The sequence below is a fragment of the Diplotaxodon limnothrissa genome, linkage group LG3 (assembly GCF_057381915.1).
Source record: "Diplotaxodon limnothrissa isolate DT_005_m linkage group LG3, D_limnothrissa_male_GT1.1, whole genome shotgun sequence".
Taxonomy (NCBI): Eukaryota; Metazoa; Chordata; class Actinopteri; order Cichliformes; family Cichlidae; genus Diplotaxodon; species Diplotaxodon limnothrissa.
Window position 1 is genome coordinate 3,221,011 of NC_140598.1, and position 13,185 is coordinate 3,234,195.

The following is a 13,185-nucleotide window of genomic DNA, read 5'->3' on the forward strand; positions in this document are numbered from 1 at the left end:
CAGTTATGCATGGTGAACTTTCAGCATGACAAACAACACCTTGTTTTTCTCTTGAAATATAAAGGTGGACATTATAAAAGATCTCAAGAAAGACTCAGTTTTCATATAACATGTCTGACGTTTGCTAAATACTTTGTTTAAACAAGGTGAAAGAATATAGATCTGACACTAAACTGTTTTGCATCCACCTCTCAAAACTATAATAAATCAATTCAACACACTTTTTTATCAGATAATAGAGGACATAACTCCACCTAGCTATTAGTAGGTGAAGATGTGTGATTCTGATTTAGTGGGTGGCTTATTTTTAATATAATTTTACCACTATCATTTTGAAGATCCTCCATTGAAACTTATTATAGCGAAACTTAGAAAAATAAGTAAAAATGGAAATAACTGAAAGAATGGATGTCTGTCTCGATAGATGCTGTGCATATAGTGTTGGTGTATTGATGGAAGGCATTCATATTAATATAATTATATTCTTCTAATTTGTGTCTTGAATTGTTTTAGCGATATATCTGAAGTGTCTGGACAAGCACACACATACATATACACTGATATGCACACACTCATCCCCCCTCCCTTTCCAAACGCCTTCAATACTTGTTCCCTCTTGGGAACATGGTGGGTCTAAGCCCGCGCTGGAATGGTAGCGCTGGGCAGGATGGCTGCTGTGTTTGCTTCGGATTACTCCTCACCCCCCACCCGACCCTGTGGCTTGTCACGTGTTCCATAATGTTGTGCTGTGGACATTTATGTGCTTTTTTTGTGCAGAGGAGTTTTTTTTGTTTTGTTTCCTGTTCTCATGCTGTCCTCCCAGGAGCCCAGCATGAGTAGAGGTCTCTTTTTTTCCTCTTGTACTTTCCCATTGTAGTGTATATTTCTGTGTTTTTTTTCTGTAACGCTACCGATCTCCGACCTGTATCCCCATGTGATGTCTGTGTTGTGTGTGTAAGGTTGGGGGGGGGCTGGGGTCCTATTTCACTGCAGGGCAACCTGCACGTGGCGAATAAAGCCTTGATTGATTGATTGATTGAGATGTCAGCAAAATTTTCCAGTTCCTTCTTGTGGGGGATGCTGAGGTCAGATGAGATATCTATTTCTCTGGCGAGTTCTCCGTCTGCTCCAGGGTCTGCTTCCACCTGGGCATTTCTGGAAACCCTCCAATGGGATCCTAGCCAGATGCCCAAACCACCATTGGCTGCTTTTGACACAAATGAGTATTTACAAATTTCTTGTGAAATAGGAAATAATTTCATGAATGCATATATAAGCTTTGATGCTAAATTTGTGCAGTTGAGTTTTGCATTATGTACAACTGATGCAGTTTTACAAGGGTTTCTCAGTAGTACAAACATCTTCCACTCACACTGATGATGCTAGCAGGTTAGCCTAGTAGGCAGTGGACAGTTGTATATTGGACGAAATGTGATCCCCTATTGCACTGTACAGTCTATGCTCTCAATCATTTCTCAGCATTTGATGCCACAGCCAAGCGCAGCAGGGAGCCAGAGCATGTTTTTGACAGCTCACCTTGGTGCTCTTCCTCATCGGGATCACGTGACAAGCTGACTGTGACTGGGCATTAGCAGATGGAGCCAAGTAATTACGCTGCTGACCTCTAACTTGGCTTCGCGCACTCAGATTTCAGCATGGGTTGGATGATAGCAAGGGAACAGATAAGTAGGGGTGAAGTGAGGTGAGATATATAAAAAATACATATATATCTCAAGATGGAAAAGGTGTGATCTTGACACTAGAAAAGAAATGAGACCCTGAAGACAAAGCTGGTCAGCTTGATTGGATTGGATGATTGAAGTAAATCTTTACTTTTTGTGCATCATCCTCTATTCATCAGCTTCTTCGATTTATCATCTCTACCTGCCTTCTCTCCCCACAGCAAGCACCCAGAATATAATCTATTATACTTCAGGGCCTCTTGTGATAAATGGCTTCTGATACTGTTGTTTATTAAAGCTACTTTAATTCGAATTGCCTTATAAAACTCTATATTTGAATAAAAAAAGTAAAATGTAATATTGTATTATCCTCAAACAGAAATTTCTCAAATAAAAAAACATCAGATGCCACCACTAATTTGTGACTTACTATTTTTAAGCCACACGTTTGGCATGTTGGCATTTTTGGAACCAGAAGTAATTGAATTTAAATGTAGGATTCACAAAAAATCAGTTCTTAAAATGTCTTTCCTCTTAGATATTCCACAATCAACTGTAAGCTGTTTTATTCAAGATTTTCAGATTTTCAGTTTTCAGTTTTATTTTTTTCATATGCAAGTTAGCACAGGGTCAACATTGCAATGAAATGTGTTTGACGAGCAGCAGTCACTCAGCAGCATGGTACAGTAGATGAAAATATAATAAAATATAATAAAATAAAATAAAATAGGAAAATAGTAAAGAGCAAAATATTAGAGAGACGTGGTAAAAGAGAAAAGATAACTAAATATATATGTGTCTATAAATATAAATATATGTACACTAGTGATTAAATAAGAAAATCTTGAAAAGAAATATGACGGGAGGGCAGATGGGATATTGCACAGGAATAAGCAGCAGAAAATTACAGTATTGCACTTTTTAAATATAAATATTAATAACAATAAAGTGGAGTGACCAGTGCAGATTAAACAGAGTACTTGTGAAGCTGCAAGGTAGCTTCTGAGTGCGTCCTGTGGACTGTTTTTTTTTTTTTTTTATTTATTATTTTTTTTTTATTAATATTTTTGGATGGACAGAAACATTAATAAATAAATATACAACTGCAATAATCATACTGTCAGTTCTCTGTCCATTTCTAAACAAACAAACAAACTAAGACAAGCAAACAAACAACACACTAACAAACAAAAAAAAAAAAAAAAAAAAAAAAAAAAAAAAAAATTACATAAATAAATAAATAAATAAAATAAATAAAACCCAGGAGAAACAAAATAATACACCGCCTCCTGGAAAACATCAGCAAAAACAAAAACGAATAAGGGTAAAACCCCCTGGTGCAAAAAAAAAAAAAAAAAAAAAAAAAAAAAAAAGACAACAACCAAAATACCAATGACACATGAAATATCCCTCTAAGAGACCATTTATCATAATGTCTAAGAGACATTGTCAATGTACCGCAAAAAGGGACCCCAAACCTGCTCAAAAATATCTTCTCTTCCCTTCATTCTATACATAACCCGTTCATATGATGCCATCCTAGACATTTGTTCGGTCCATTCCTTGAAAGAACAGGGGCTGGATGACTTCCAATGCCTAAGAATTACCCTGCAACCAGTTATAAAAGCCAGACGCATCCACAATCTCTGTTTTTTTGAGAGAATGTTATCGTCAGGTAGTAGGCCCAGGACGCATATAGCTGGAGATTTAGAAAGATTAAGTTTAAAAATATCATTCACCAAGTTGATGATCCCATCCCACAAATAATCATTTTTCCGACATGTATACAACATATGAACTAGAGTCCCGACTTCCTGCTGACATTTCCAACAAATGTCCTTATCTGCGAGCTTCAACCTGACTAATTTACTGGGTGTCCAATAGTTTCTGTGAAGCAACTTGTACTGGATAAGTTGAGACTGTGTTTCAGGTGAGCAAACATACCATGATGAGATCAGCATCTTCCAACTGTCCTCTAAGATCTGGATACCCAGATCTTTCTCCCAACACCGCCTCAGTCCCCCCAAACTGGGAGCATGTGCCTCTCTGAAGCTCCCATAAAATTTAGATGCCCTGATTCTGTTATTGTCAGGGGTTGCAAACATCTTCTGAACACTAGATGGAGGGTCTAGATTATTTTTCAAAATGGCTTTAATACAATGTCTTATTTGAAAAAACCTCCAAATTTCCCTTGGATCCAAATTGAATTCTCGTCTGATTTCTGCAAACGATTTCATGCCAGTCTGCCCAAATAGGTCCCCCATCTGATTAATACCTGTCCTAGCCCAGGCCTCCCACCAGACCGGTTTCTTCCCTATTAATACTTTCTTATTATACCAAATAGAGGCTCTAGCGGTGAGATAAGGGCTGCTGTTGGTATATTGGTGAGCTCTAAGCCAGGTCTCTTGCATGAAAGACAGTACTGGATCTTTAAACGGTACTGGCCTACCCTTCTGAGTAAGGAAGGCCTCTAAAGACGAAGGGGCCACAAGACTTTCCTCAATCCCAACCCATGATGGCTTATCAGTAGAGGAATTATATATCTTAACTAACTGAGAGAGGGAGAAAGCGTAATGATACCAGACCATCTTAGACAATGCCAACCCACCACTCTCTTTAGCAGCATATAATTTAGACCGATTGAACAATGGCTTTTTACCTGCCCACACAAAACCCTCTACACATGTATTATAAAGCTTTAGCAAATTATGTGGGACTGCTATCGGTAACATGTGAAGAAAGTACTGAAGTTTAGGGGCAATAATCATCTTCACCAAATTAATTCTGCCCAAAAGGGACAGATTTATTTTAACCCAATTCTGCAACAGCGAACGGATGTTTTGAATCACTGGGGAAATATTTACTTTCATTATGTTGTCTAAACCAGGGGTCAATTTAATCCCCAAATAAGTCAGACCCTCGGGCTTCCACTTGAAATGCCATGAACTCCTCATAACAGGCGGACACAATTTAGAAATAGGCATAGCTTCAGACTTAGACCAATTTATAGTGTATCCAGAGATTACAGAGAAAGAATCAATAATTGAGGAAATTGCAGGAACGGCCTGTTCTGGGTTAGTTGAAATCAGTAAAATATCATCTGCATACAAAAAAGTTTTATGTTCTTCTTGACCCAAATCCACCCCTCTAATTTTCTTACATTCACGTAAAGCTATGGCTAAAGGCTCCAAAAACAGAGCAAAAATGAGAGGTGATAAGGGTGAACCTTGTCTAGTACCCCGACTTAACGAAAATGAGGGTGACATTATCCCATTGGTAATAACTGTAGCCATTGGATCTGTGTATACCACCTGAATCCACTGCCTAAAAAAGGGACCAAAACCAAATCTCTTCAAGGTATGAAACAGAAAAGGATACTCAACTTTATCAAAAGCTTTCTCTGCGTCCAAAGAGAAGGCAACGACAGGGTCTAGCTTAGTCCTGCTCTTCCAGAGTATATGCAATAACCTACGTAGATTATCCGCAGAGCTTCTATTTTTCACAAAACCGACCTGATCCCTATGCACCAAATACGGAAGAACTTTTTCAAGCCTAAAAGCTAATATCTTAGAAATAATTTTTTCATCCACATTAATTAATGAAATTGGGCGATAATTCCCACAATGCTGTGGGTCTTTCCCTTTTTTATGTAATAACGTGATCACTGCCGATCGCATACTAAACGGTAGTCTCCCTCTTTGAAACGCATCTTGATATACCGACAGTAGTCTTGGAGCTAGTTCGTCCACAAACACCTTATAAAAATCTGATGGAAATCCATCATTACCTGGAGATTTACCCACTCTAAGGCTGCCGATTGCCTGCTTAACTTCAATTAATGTAATCTTACCTTCTAATATACTTCTTTGATCTTCCGACAGGCTGGGAATTTTAATAGAAGAGAAGAAATCTGACAGCCTCTGTTCCTCCACCAGTCCATTAGAAGTGTACAGCTCCTGATAATATTTAGTAAAAATATCATTTATTTCTTTTTTACTAGTAGTCAACTTATTATTATTACTAGGATCAAAAATAGATGGTATAAGGTTACTAGATTTTATCTGCTTAACCCTGTGTGCCAACATTTTACCTGTTCTCTCCCCTTGTTCAAAGTACTGTGGACTGTGTTGTGTGTGTTTAAGTGTTGTGGTTGAGGTGTCGTATGGCTTGGTGGTAAAAACGGTTTTTAAGTTTTGTAGTCTGAGCAGACAGACTCCTGTAACGTCTGCCAGATGGTAAAGAGTGGTAAGAGTGGAAGCTGTAAGGAAGTTACAAAGCAGGGTCACTGAGTGCTGAAGTGCATAGTATCTATATACCAAGACTCTGCTGATTCATATAACTGCAGAGTTGCAAACCTCTTCTGGCATTAACATTGTAGCATGCACTGTCATGGCATATATTTCCATGTAGGCGTAATATGTAGGTGGACAAGTACTTTTGTCCATATAGTGTATATCTGGAATGGAAAGTAGAGTGTGTAGTTACCTCGAGGAACTAGTTTTGTGCACTTTTGGACTTTTTCAACTCCAGAGGTTGCCACTTGGAATGGAATAAAATAAACCATTCAATAATTGAATGTAGTAGTTCCACTTAGTTATTTTTTTTTTTAATTTGCAGGGTCAGTATTTCAGTACTTGGAGTACATTTGTGCATGAAGTCCTTAGGTCATGATAGTCCTTTGAATAAGATCAGTGTAAGCCTTCTGTGTGCAGTGAGGGCCTTTCCAATTTGCTGTAAATCAAGACACTGTGCATTCCCCTAAAGCATTACTTCTTCTTGCAGTTGATCACAAGTCAAGCAGCATTTATCTATCAGGTATGTTAAGGTCTGCCTCTTGTGTCAAGTGTTTCAAAGCTGGGCTGTGAAATAAGGATTTCTCTGCTGCTGAAGTATCTGCTGATTGTTCCAATTCTTCTACTCGTTGACTGATCATGTGACGTTACAACATGCACCACAGACCAAAAAAAGTCCAGCAGCAGCAGCAGCAGCTTGGGCTGTGCAAGTTTAACTTCACGTTTCTGAAAAGTAAGTGTATACTCATTTAAAAGCTTGATCTGTTCATTAAACTCTAACATGTCCATCCATCCTCCTGCCTATTTATCTATACAGCAATGCAACCATCGGCAACAAGGGACTACTTCACCCAAATCATTAAAAAAATAATGTTGTTTAATTTTTCATACAACTCTTTATAGTATTTTTTTGTGAAGACACATTAAAATTAAAACTAATGAGCTGTACCTCAAAATAGTTAGAAAACAGCATGCAGGTGCAGTGAAGCGTGCAGGTGAGGTTTTATTTAACACAAATTGTTTCAATTGTTCATTGGTGGAGAATATGTCAAATACATTTATTTCTTAAAGAAAAAAAAGCATTTTGAGATGATAATTACTTTCAAACAGATAAAGCCCAGTACCAATTCTATCATGTTTTGCTAGCAGGTGGCTAGTTTAGCCTAGATTAATGCCTGGAAAACTGCTAAAGCTAATATAGCTAAAGCTAACCATGCTGCTTTTCTTCAATATTTATAACAATATCCTCTCAGTATAAATTGTGTAAAATAAAGTGGCAAAAACATGATGCGGTGCTATGGAGGTTTTGTTCTGGGATAATCCCACTTGTGGAAGCTACTTTGAAAACTCTTAGTATCCATAGACTAAGAAAGAGTGCATAAGTGTTTTTGTTTTTACTGATTTGGGAGAAATTAGCCTTGAAAAAAAAAAGACAACTCAGACATAAGCTACTCAGTCTGAACTTGGGAAACCAAAAGAATGGATGGCACTAAAGATTGTCTCTAAAGTGAAGCAGGAGATGCTTTCCACAGTTTACGGCTCTTACTGCTGGTGCTTTGGAGAATTTTGTCACTTATGAATGCTACCCATTTTGCAATGATGCTTTGCAGGCTGCTGTATTATGCTTTTGACTCACTTCATAGTGCAACCTTATATTTAAATGGTCGATCGTCATGTTATGTATGTAATGTAATGTATGTAATAAAAAATAAGAAGTGAGTACAAATGGAAAAGTGTATATGTTTGAAATGGTTTCTGAACTTGTGTGAAGAGAAAGAATAAGATGTATGTTTACAGTTTGTTTAAATATGTATGTGCATGTATATGTTCAGTAAATATGAGCTGCTCTTATTTCCATCACACCTGTTGCGACGTCTCTTATCCTTGACGTAGTTGGCTCAAGTTCTGCCCCTCTTGTTCTTCTGGAAAGCTTGCTGCCATTCCTCTTCTCTTGCCAGCTATGAGGGCTGTCAATTGTTGGCTTTGGTTTCACTGAGATTGAGAAAGTGCAAGGCAGCAATCCAAAGCTTTGGCCTTTAAGCCTTGAAAATGAGATGAAATGCCAAGGGTTTACTTGTGTAAATGAAATCAAAAATCTGTTTTCAATGGTGTTCAGGGATTAAAAAATGCCCACCATTGTCAGAGCAATGAATCACAAATATCAGACTGAGGCATAATCAGCTTAGGTATGGCAGTAGATTCACACAACATTCACTTTATTTGCTTTTTTCCCATCCACATGCTCAACTCATTTCTTTTTGTCTTTATCCCTTTATATAGCTTGCAGCCCAAGTTCTGGATGATTTTGATGATGAGGACATTGGGTTTGGCTTGGTGGATGAAAAGAAGGATGCCGCTGTTGCCAAAAAGCTTGGTGAGCATGACAGAAACATTGCTGGAAAATTAAGGGTCTTTGGATCAATGCAAATCTATGAAATCCCACTGTTTCCCACTTTTTTCACAGCCTTTCTTTATGCTGTCACTTTATGTACAGAAAAAAAGGCTCTCATCAAATTGATTCAGTTGATTCTTTTTTTTGTTAATGAAATGTTTTAGTTATGTTACAGCACCTAATAATACCTAAAACATGGTACACAGTATTGCACTATTGAATAACTGACAGTATTGCTACACCAGAGCAAAAATAAATGTGATTTAAAAATCTATGAAATTAAATATTATTATAATGAAACACTTTTCTTGCACCAGGTCTTGATGAAGTGGAGAGTATCTACATCTTTGCCGATAACGAGATTATTGAGTATGATGGAGAGCTAGCCGCCGACACCCTGGTTGAGTTTCTTTATGATGTAAGCAAATTCTTGTCATTCATTAAGGATGTTTAAATTCAACCGTTGGTAACTTCAGACCTCTTACGATACATCTGCTGTGCATGCATGTTTCAGTTGTATTATCTTTTAAAAGGATTGCTAAATTAATTTTTTTCCATCCAACTTTAAGATGCTAATAAACTGAACTTACAGTTCCATCATTTCATTGTTGTTTTGTCAGGTGATTGAAGACCCCGTGGAGATCATTGGCAACGACCGTGAGCTTAAGGGTTTCTACAACATGGATGAGGTCATCAGGCTTGTCGGCTACTTCAAGAGTGAAAGATCTTCTCGTATGTTAAAAATTAAGACTTAAAGGCTGAGTCTCAAAAAGACCCTAAGCAATTAATACTGCTTTTTTTTTCCATGTGGAAATTTTTTTTCCTTTTGTTTTTACCATGCAGATTTCACTGAGTATAACGATGCTGCTGAGGAGTTCCACCCTTTCGTCAAATTCTATGCCACATTTGAGCCCAAGGTTTAAACTGCCTGATTGAGTATTTCTATTATGTTGGGACATTTTAACAATTTTAATTTCAAATTTTAAGGTTATATAATTGAGCTTGGTACCGTATATTTTATAGTATGCATTTACTTTGTATCAAGTGCCTAAAACATTTAAAAATCACTGCTGTGCTACTTTATTTCTACCTTAGTTCATTGTTTTTTTCTTTTCTTTCAGATTGCCAAGAAGCTGAAACTGAAGATCAATGAGGTTGATTTCTATGAGCCATTTATGGATGAACCTATGCCTATTCCAGGAAAGCCCTACATCGAGTCTGAGATTGTTGAATTCATTGAGCAGCATGATAGGTGGGATACTGACATAAAGAGCTTAAGGATATATGTGGCTGTTTGTGTGTTTCCAACATTTTAGATTGGGTTTCTCAGAGAGGACCAAGACATATTATTATAGCAGTAAAGTCCATGTGTGTGTGTGTCGTTTTATATGTAGTATAATGTAGTTTTGTCCTCATGCTGAACACTAATCTAGCAGTTCCATCTAGTGGTCGCTCCTATTACTCTCCTGCACTGTACTGTTGTTGATAGTAACTTTTAAAGCAATTGTTATGATAGAATATGCATGATCTTTTGCAAAAGTCCATTGTTAACCATAAACATAAACATTTTAAATGTCAAACAATTACAGTTTTTAATGTAATTACAATAATGGTGGTGGTCATGTTTCAATATAGCATCATCTTATTCATATAAGTGATATATGACAAAATACTCTCGTCATTTTTATGTTATACTAAAAAAAACTGTTTTGTGTTTATAAACTTTAACATTGTTTTATGTTTCAGGCCCACTCTGAGGAAACTTGAGCCTTACAGCATGTATGAGATCTGGGTAAGAGATCTGAGATTGCTTTGTAATAAAAAAAACAAACCTCCAAAACATTCAACTTATCATATTCAGAGTTACTTGTGTTGTTATTTTAGAGCATAAATATTCAAATTGCTTTCATGAACCTCTTTTGCACTTGCAGGAGGATGACATTGACGGAGAACACATTGTTGCCTTTGCTGAGGAGGATGATCCAGGTGATTTTCTGCCTTAGTGTTAGAACTAAACAGGTGAACCGATGTGGACACACTGAGGCAGAGGCTGTAAAAGAGATGAGCCAGTGATAAGAAAGAAGAGGCTAGGGCGTTGGCTAAGAGGTGGAAACCTGGGATGAGGGCTTGGGTTAGTGGCTGCAGCTGGCAGAGCTCTGTTCAGACACCAGAGCACCTTTTTTCTTATCCAACACACCAGCACAGGGTGGATGGGAGGAAATGGCTCGTGAATTAAATCAGTGCGAAGTTCATATATGAACCCCATACTCCAGTATCACTGGTACAATAGCTGACCTTTCTTTATCTCTAGATGGCTTTGAATTCCTGGAGATTCTCAAGGAAGTGGCACGTGATAACACTGATAACCCTAACCTCAGCATCATCTGGATTGATCCTGATAACTTCCCTCTGGTATGAATTTTCTCAGTTAAAGTGCATATCTACTACATTGGAAATTATTTGTGTTCATGATGTAGTCTACCTACAGGATAAAAATTACCCTAATGATTTAAAAAAAAAAAAGAGTCTCCATTTAATGCTTTCTTTTCTTTTCCTTTTTTCTGTTTCTCTTTTCAGCTGGTTCCATACTGGGAGAAAACCTTCCGCATTGACCTCTCTTCTCCTCAGATTGGTGTAGTTGATGTTGAGGATGTAAGAAAACTTTCAGCTAACCCATAAAAAAACAGGCTATCTGTACAGCATGAGATACTCAAATGGTCATTACCTTATGCTTTGATAATCAAAAGAGGGAAAAACCCTAAAATTCATGTGTAACTAATCATCCATCCAGGCTCATTTTTAATTGTTTAACAATATTTGCTCGTCACCATGGTCTATTTGTTGGTGCCATTGCCAAACAGTCTCTGAAAGATTAAAGCACTTTGACAGTAACTTTTCTTAAAGTAACTATAATTGTTATTGTCTAACAAAATGTATCAAATGTGACACATATACAACAGTCCTGATGAGGCCTTCGCTGAATCAGATTCTTAATGGAGCTTAATAGTAAGCTCTTTGTTTAGTTTCATGGTTTCTAAATTTGCCATTTTGATTCACTTCCTGGCACTCGTTAATGACCAAACAGGGTTGAGGGTAGTAGAGGAGATCAAGTAACAAGTTAAAGGAGAGGGAAACTTGCCCATCCAGCAACTGTTAACAAGTAGTCAAATGAACCCTGAAGGCAATCTATATGAAAGAAAGGGAAGACTTTCTGTTTCCTTTATTGTCTAATGTGTGTGGCGAGCACATGCCATTAACACACAACTGTTATATTGTCCTAAAGGAAATGAGTCGCCATGCAGGGCCCATGTGCATAAATGTGAATTTTTCTTTTGAATATATAAATGTCTGTCACTGGCAGGCTGACAGCGTTTGGATGGAAATGGATGACGACGAAGACATGCCAACAGCCGATGAGCTCGAAAAGTGGATCGAGGATGTTCTGTCTGGAAAGATTGATCCAGATGACGACGATGAAGATGACGAAGATGATGATGACGATGATGACGATGATGATGACGATGATGACGACGATGACGACGACGATGACGATGATGATGACGATGATGACGACGATGACGACGATGATGACGATGACGATGATGACGATGATAATGATGACGATGATGATGATGATGAAGATGATGATGATGACGACGACGATGATGACGATGATGACGAATAAATGTTTTCTACTATGTTTAACTTCACTATGATTAAGCCTCTAGTGACAGAACACAAATGTAGTGCCAGTTTTTTCTATCATCATGTGGGGAACACACCCACAGGTTTCCTACTGGGGACAAATGTTATGACCTTACGGGGAACTTTATAATGTCAGTTAGAAAAGGAGATTTTCAGAAATTACTGTCTTTGCTGATGAACAGGTTGCAGATTAAAATGTTACAGTATTTACTGTATGCCCTTTGACTGCATAAAACTAATGACTCAAAATGTTCACAGTGAATGTGAGTATAGAGTCAACTTAATGTTGTAATGTAATGTAATAGACTGTGGTTCACCCATTTCTCATTTTCTCTAGTATACTGTAAGCCTGTTTCTAATGACATGTTTTCTACTTGAGGACAAGAAACACTTTCTTGTAAAGTTTTTAAAGAAAATAAAGGTAAAGATACTCGACAGTCTTAAGATTGTTGCAGTCCTGTGAAGTTTATGTACACTAAGTTTGAGCAGTTAGAATTAGCAGAAGAATTAGGTTAATCTTTCATATTTAAATGCTTGTTGCAATGCTGAATACAAAACTCCGTGTTTGGTCTGCAAGAAATATAATGGGGTTTGTTTTAGGTTTGCTTGTTAATACTTTAGTTAAATTTATTCAGTTACATCTAAGACAAAATAACAGGACACTCTTTGCTTTAGATTTATAAACAGCATGTATAATGTTTCAAAATAACAAACTAGTGGTAAATAGATATAGAAATCAATGATGGCACTGATAAATGGAAAAAAGAATTGCTTTTATTTAGTGGAATCTGAACATGATGTCATTGTGATGTTTAACAATAAAAACACCATCTTTCTCTCAGACTAACCAGTATCCTAAATATTCAAGGTATTCCAACCTAAATAGGAATGTTAACACTTTCTCAAAGAAAATCAAATCAAAACAAAAAGAAATAACTTTTTTTATTTACTGACATGGTGAAGAGAGCGTTTGTTGAATTACAAGCTGGTGTTAGTAACTGACTCACAACAGGTACAAAGGTCGGTACTGTTTCTAATCACTGGTATTTTGAGCTGGTGCAACAGCTGCTGCCAGACACAAATGCAAAGTGAAATAGCGTGACATAAATTACTA

The 13,185-nt window shown here is 37.2% G+C and overlaps 3 protein-coding genes across 3 annotated transcripts in view; 2 read left to right on the forward strand and 1 right to left on the reverse strand.

Moving 5' to 3' along the window:
* The window catches only part of LOC146634296 (uncharacterized), a 6,401-nt gene extending 4,809 nt beyond the window's left edge, over window positions 1–1,592 (forward strand). Inside the window, exon 8 of the mRNA XM_085377205.1 lies at window positions 1,480–1,592. Within this exon, the coding sequence (XP_085233331.1) occupies window positions 1,480–1,592 (113 nt within the window). The remainder of the gene's footprint in view (window positions 1–1,479) is intronic.
* The window catches only part of LOC146634286 (NLR family CARD domain-containing protein 3-like), a 612,463-nt gene that overhangs the window by 538,099 nt on the left and 61,179 nt on the right, over window positions 1–13,185 (reverse strand). The window lies entirely within an intron of this gene.
* Window positions 1,737–12,805, forward strand: LOC146634297 (calsequestrin-1-like). The gene is made up of 12 exons (XM_085377218.1): window positions 1,737–1,745; window positions 6,465–6,497; window positions 8,255–8,348; window positions 8,684–8,784; window positions 8,987–9,098; window positions 9,210–9,283; window positions 9,488–9,618; window positions 10,113–10,158; window positions 10,298–10,352; window positions 10,678–10,778; window positions 10,944–11,018; window positions 11,728–12,805. Exons 1-12 carry the CDS (start codon window positions 1,737–1,739, stop codon window positions 12,049–12,051), a joined length of 1,155 nt encoding a protein of 384 aa, XP_085233344.1. The 3' UTR covers window positions 12,052–12,805.